Source organism: Octodon degus, unplaced genomic scaffold (assembly GCF_000260255.1).
Source record: "Octodon degus isolate 3935 unplaced genomic scaffold, OctDeg1.0 scaffold00116, whole genome shotgun sequence".
Classification (NCBI taxonomy): Eukaryota; Metazoa; Chordata; class Mammalia; order Rodentia; family Octodontidae; genus Octodon; species Octodon degus.
Genome location: NW_004524692.1, coordinates 7,134,332 through 7,140,923, shown reverse-complemented (window position 1 = coordinate 7,140,923; position 6,592 = coordinate 7,134,332). Strand labels below are relative to the sequence as shown.

Sequence of the window (6,592 nt, the reverse complement as noted above, 5' to 3'; positions counted from 1 at the left end):
GCTCCATCTGCTTGAAAGCCATGGTGGAGGCCTGGATCTTCTTCACGGGGGCCTGGCCCTCGGGGTACAGTCCATTGATGAGCTCGCACAGCACCTGCATGAGGATGGTGGTAGGCTGAGGTGAAGGCGTGCCTGCTGCACATCAGCATCACAACACTCAGCTCCAGAGACCCAAAGAGGCTTCTTTCTCAGAATAAGCCTCAAAGATTCCTTCTCCTTCTGAGCCCCAGGGCAACAAGCCAATGCTCCCCTTGCTACTCCAGTGTCACTATCCACAGTCCACCCTTCCACATTCCCTCTCAGTGCCACTGTCCTCTGCTGTTACCTGAGTCCCTCCTAGTGCATCACCTTGGTTGGTGGCGTGGGGAACACATTCACCCTTACCTTCCCTCTATGGATAGAAGCAAAGTAAGGGGCTTATCCTACCCTTGATAAAAATACTTAGGCTGAGGAAAAGGCTGGGCCCAATATATGCTCCTCAGACTAAACAATTCCTGGTTCCCTAAGCCAAACCCTGCCATCCTGCCCCGCCAGTGCAGTGCGGGCCCAGCTCTCACCGTGCCATCCTTGAGCCAGTTCTGGAAGTTCTCCCGCCCAGGCTGGGGCCGGCCCACGTCCTTGCGGCACTGGGTGGTGATCCACTGGATCAGGATCTGCTCCAGGTCAGCGTCATACTGTTTCTCAATCTTCTGTTGTACCTCCCGGCTCAGGCCGTATGCAGGTCCCCTGTTGGCCATTCTGAACACGTGTGGTAGCTGTGGGGAGCTGGGCAGAAGACACAAGCAGGCCTGTGCTCAGCCGTGTGGTACATACACTGCATCTTCCAACATGGGGCCCAAGGGTGAGAAGCAGGACTGCTGCTAAAGTTTACACCTGACTCTCAGGCATATACTATTTTTTTTAAAATGTATTTTAGTACAGGATCTACAGGATCTCACTATACAGATCAGACTCGGAGTGATCCTCCTGTTTTCAGCCTCCCAAGCGCTGGGATTACAGGTATGCACCACCACACCCAGTCTCAATCACCATCTCAGCGCACACCGGGGGCAGGGCCAGCACAGCACTCCAGAATCAAACCCCGGCCTCTGCCCTCTGCCCTCGCAGGCATTTTAGTCCACTGAGCTATCTGGCCGGCCCTCTCAGGCACACACTAAATCAGTACCACCCAGAACTCTGCATTCTCTCACTCTGTGACAGCCAGGCTGGCTTTTATCTTGAGGGTCCCCACTAAATCGCATTTCAACAAATGGTTCTACTACTAGAACAGAGCATAAGACCCACTGAAATAGAATATGAGATAAGTGATTGGGACCTGCTCTTCCTTTGGGAAGATCATTTTTATAAAAGCAAAACCCATCATTGTAACTCCAACCATGCTCTTTACTACACTGGAAAGAGAATAAATGACCTGGAGACACGAGGAATAATATGGAGCCCTTCACAAAACCTATGTCAGGGCCTGGAAGGCTGAAAGGATCTATGCTTGATCAACCACTGGGTTTTAATTGAGCACTTATTACTTGTGCTAAGAACTGCAGAAGTGATAGAGGTCCTAGGTCCCTAAGGGGCCCACAGTGCCCTTGACAAAACAAAGTGAGTACACAGAACAGGAGAAGGGTTACACACAAGAAATTGTGAACTTCAGAGTTCAGGTCACAGATACAGAGATTAACAAAACAAGGGAAGAACCAATCTGGGTGGGCTTGCCAGAACATGAAGCCCTGGCTAGGCCCTTACCAGACTACTTCAGCAGACAAAGGGAATTTCTTATGAGAAACCGGGAAACCAAAACAAATTCCCCTTTTCCTTTCTAGGAAAAGGTGTGGTAGGCAAAATAACGTCCCTACCCCAAAGGTGTCCATGTTTTAATTCTCAGAGTCTGTGACTATACTGCCCTTACAGGCCAAAAGGACTTCCTAAATCATCCAGGTGACCCAAATGTAGTCACAAGGGTCCTTACCAAGTGAGTCAGAGTGGGACAAAGTGTCAATGGGAGGTCATAAACCAAGTAAGGCAGGTGGCCCCCAGAAGCCAGAAAAAAAGCCAGATTCTCTCGTACTCCCCCCCCCCCCAAAGAACCTCACCTCCACAACACCTGGACCTTGGCCAGTGAGACCCTGCTGTGGCCTCTAGAACTCTAAAACACCATGTGGGTGCTGCTCAGTTTAGAGAAGTATGTTACAGTAAAACAGGAACCTAATGCCAAAGCCTTGGGTGTATTTTCAGGGAAATTTGGAAGACTGAGAAGGGGGTAAGTGCCCAGGAGGGATTCTGTTAACTCCAAGGCTTGAGGACACTGCTTAGTAGGAACTGGGTCATTTCTCACTGTTGGCCTATGGAGAGGACCTCACCACCCCACATAGCAGTCAGCCCCACCCACCACCTCACCAGGCACTCCCATACTTGCTGAGCAAATCCTAGGGAGCTACTGGTGCTAAGGGGGCCAGGAACTAAAAAGGGGCACCACTCCCCATTTCCTGCCCTCATCCCCGCCCCCCTCTGTGGGCTCTCCTCACTGCCTGCAAATAGAGGTGGACTCTTTGGTTGATCACCAAAGTGCATCCCCAGGACGGGCACCTGTATTCAAGGGAGGCAAGGGAGCCGCCCCTGCGCCCACACGGGGTGGCTCCAGGCCAGAGGTACTTCAGGGATGAAGTCATTCTAGCTCCCTCTCCCAAGCAACTAGTTTGAAGGATCCTGCCACCCCCTCAATGGGCTGGTCTCTGCCCAAAGGAGTCAGGCCACCGCCTGTCAGCCTCAGCTGTGGTGCCTTTGGTCAGTCCCCTTCCCCTCGCTCCAAAATGGCTTCTCCCTTCTAGCGTAGTTTCTGGAGCTGCACATTTCCTGCAGACCTCTTCTCCATAAACCAGTTATTTTTAAACCACATTAACAACCACCCCCTCCATTTCCCCCAGCCTCAAAACGAGTCCAGATAAATGTCTGTCTGGGTCCTGACCCACACCACCAGCCACACCAATCTGCTGGGGGGACAGGCGGGTGGAGTGGCTGAGGAGAAGGGGGGACAAGCTCCCCGCACCAGGCCCAGCTGCTCAGCTGCCACTCAGTCTGTGTAAGCCTGTAACCTCTGACCACAGAGGAATGGCCGGAAGCCGGGGTAGGAAGAGGGACTACGGCTGCGATGGTCACCAAACCCCTGTCTCCAAGTCTATTTGCAGACTTCCCTCCGGGAGCAGCTTTTCTATGTCCACCTGGGTCTTGGGGCTGTTCCCAGGGAGCCCGAGGCCCAGGGGTCACCATAGCACAAGTAAAGAAGGTCAGAAGATGGCCAACAAACAAGGGGTCAAGGAGGGCCTAAAGCCAGGCCCGTCCACTTCCCCCCCCCCTCCCCTGCCCAGGGTAGCAGTCCTGAACCCCAGACCTACCTTGGGGCACAGGATGGCTGCTGAGGGCCCCTCCCCGGGAACTCTGTGGCCAGGGCATAGCTGGCCAGGGCACAGCTGGCAGGTTTCTGCCTCCAGCTGCAGTGTCTCCATTCCACTCTGGGGCCACTGCCCTAGAGCCCTAAGGCTCAGAGCCGCAGGGGGGGAGGGGCTCTGGGAAGGGGCAGGCCAGCGGTTGCGGCAGCTGTCTCTCCTCATCCCCCCAGGCAGACAGCCGCTGGAGATGGGATCCCGCTGGCCGTCTCAGCTGGGGAAGCCCATCCAGGTGACCTGCCCCTGCCCTCCCCCAAAGAAAGAGGAAACAGCCAGCCTCCTACTGGCCAGGAAAAGTGCTGCACCTAGCAGCGAGACAGGTGAGGGAGAAGCCCAAAGCGGGCGATCCCAAGGGAAGGCGTTGTGTGAACCATAGGGGGTGGGAGGGCAGAGAGAAGCCTAAACGCCACAGCTGACTGCAGCTGTGGGAACCCCCACCCTCACCCACGAGCTGATGAGAGTAGAGAAAGGGGGAGGGGCTGGCCAGGAAAAGGCACGCCAGCCCTCTGCCCCACCCCAGCTCCTGGGCTGAGCAGCTCCACGTGGATGCGGGAAAAAAGGGGAACACCCAGTGTCAATGGGGGATTCAAGGCCGTGGGCTGGAGTTATAACCGAGAAGAAAGGGGACTTTCGCCGTGCAGACGGCTCACGGGTTGTGAGGCTGGAACTAGAGAGGGGCAGCACGAGGAACAGGCAGACTCTTGGTCAGCAGAACTGTGGTTAAGGGGTGACCTTAGGACAGATCTCCCTCCCGACAGGGGACATCCCCTCACCACCTAGAGTCCCCAGCAGAAGAGTAAGCTGGAGAGGCACAAACAGGAAGCCACCAGGCGCGCGGGTGGGGGTGGGGACGTTGCCATGGCTTTTGTGTACCAAACACAGAAGACAAGCAGGGTGGGGGCGCCAGGCAGAGACACCTGGTCCACACACCCTTTCACAGTTCCTGAGCACATCGCCCAAGGGGGCCTTCACAGCAACCCTTGGGGAGATCCAGGGACAGGAGACGCTAGAGGTGGCAGCTTTGGGGTGGAGGTTTGTAGAGGGAGTGTAGGTGCCAAGGTCCGGTTTCAGGGTAGAAAGGCAGAGCCAAGAGAATAGAGTTCAACCAACTGCCCAGGCTGGCTAAAGACCCCACACCTGCAATTCCTGGAGGGTGAAAGGGTGGCGTGAAGGAAGGATTAGACGCAACGCCAGTCGGCAAAGCAGAGACTGAGGCTGAGGTGCAGGACAGGAGACACAGTGCACAAAGGCTGCGGCTCTCTGTTCTGGAACGGTAGCACCTGGTCCGCCCACTCTACCTTGACCTCCTCCGCTGTTTGAGGTCGGTGCTTTGGGGCGGGCAGAAGAGACGGGAGGGAGTGGCGGCCGGGTGGCTGTCCCCGACCGGCATTTAGAGTTTCAAAGAACAAAGTAAAGTTCTTCCACACCAGAGGGTGCCGCGCCCTACGCGCGTCTCCACACCGCATCCCCACCTACACCTAGTGTCACCGGGTCGCTCTGGCACGGGCCCCTGGAGACCCGAAAGCCAGGAAGACGGTAAAGCGCTGCAGGAACTGCAGGTCCAGCCCCTGCCCCCTACCCCCCCCCACCCGGCCACACCCTGGGCCGTTAGCGGATGAGTCACCCCACCGCCGCCGCCCGCCACTGGGGTGACGCAGTGGTCTGGGCAGCCCGCCCGCCCGCCCGCGGCCACCGCCGGCTTTCCCAGCAGCAGGGGGCACGGGAGGGAGCGGCGGGCGCGGGCAGGAAAGGGCAGGCAGGAAACCAGCCATCCCCTTCTCACCCAGGCGGGGAGCATCGGGGCCACCAGACGCCTGATGGCGAGGGCAAGGGTTCTCCTGTAGACCAGGGCGCCTCACAGAAGGCCAGGCCACCACACGGGACCCACGCGCGGAGTCCCTTGCCTTAGCCTGTGACCCCGAATCCCCCACACAGCGAGGCAGCAGAAGTAGAGCAAGAGCAGCCTGGAGGGTCCAGAGGACATGCGGCGCCCACACGTGCTCCAGGAACCAGGAAGTGAAGGAGCGTGGAGGAGCTAGACCCGAGTGCCCCGCACCCGGGCGCACAGCCGACGCCTCACCTCCTCTTTATCCTCTACGTTAGGAACACGCGAGGATCTACAACGAGAGGGGCTGGTCCCTGAGCCCCACTCCGCATGGATGCCCCGTCCATGTAGCTGCAACCCTCGCCTGAGCTCATTGCTCTGCTGGGTCAAGGTTCGGGGACAGGACCTGACAGCAGCACAGGGCGGAGCAGAGCGGTCCTAGACTTTGCTGGCGCCAGCTCTGGATTTCCAAGCTCTCCAGAACAAGTCTCGAGCGCTGGCTTCTTGCTCTCCATCGAGCATGCAACCAACCCCACCCCACCCCACCCCGACCCCCAAGTCCCGCTCACCGTTCGGAAGGCTAGATACTAAGTGTGTGCGCAGGGGCTGCAGCTGGAGTGTTGCTCACGGGCCGGGCGGGCCAGGGGTTTTCAGAAGGGTCCCGCCTCAGACAGGGCGGACCAGGGGCGGGGCAAGGGCCCAGAGGGTTTAAAGGCACCGCAACGGTCAAGGCAAGAGTACTTAAGGAGACAGGACAGTTGGTGAAGGCTAAAGCACCTGTAGAGTCTAGGTTGCCGCTTCCGGGGTCTCCCAAGCGAATCTCAGCCTCCACCTAGGAGCCCAAGGGCTTTGTTCCAGTATGACACTTCCTCCCTGGATGAGCTCAGGACTGTGGGCACGTGTATGTGGGCAGAGATCTCTCGTTTGTTAAAGACTAGCAAGGTAAATGGAGGCACACGAAAACCCTCCCCTGAGTAGCGAGGGTGTGACAGGCCCGGGGCTGACAGGCCAGAACAGCACCACCATGTGGTCTTGTTTGCCACGAGCTTCAAGTCTGGGCAGAAACTAACCGTGAGGTCATCACTTGCCTTGCCAGGGGCGCAAAGGGCGTGGTCGGTGTTGGGACTCTAGGTTCAGGCCTGACCTCTCTTGCCTGCTCCTAACCTGGTGTTTCTTCCCAAGCACCCCCACCCTTTCCACTGAAGCCGTGTTCCCAGGAAGGGCTCCTGCTTACCACCATCAGTGGGGTTCTCCACATGTGGCAGGGGACCTTGTTGAGCCTGATACACACCAACAAACAGCATCCTCTGAACTTCCCAGCCTGTCCCCC

General features: G+C 57.5%; 1 protein-coding gene across 1 annotated transcript in view; it reads right to left on the bottom strand.

The window, feature by feature from the left end:
* Tagln2 (transgelin 2) overlaps window positions 1-5,939 on the bottom strand; it is a 9,887-nt gene extending 3,948 nt beyond the window's left edge. The window contains exons 1-3 of the mRNA XM_023699797.1: window positions 5,832-5,939; window positions 558-765; window positions 3-94 (exon numbers count right to left, since the gene is read on the bottom strand). Of these exons, the coding sequence (XP_023555565.1) occupies window positions 3-94; window positions 558-737 (272 nt within the window). The 5' untranslated portion in view covers window positions 738-765; window positions 5,832-5,939. The remainder of the gene's footprint in view (window positions 1-2; window positions 95-557; window positions 766-5,831) is intronic.
* Window positions 5,940-6,592: the final 653 nt, after the last annotated feature.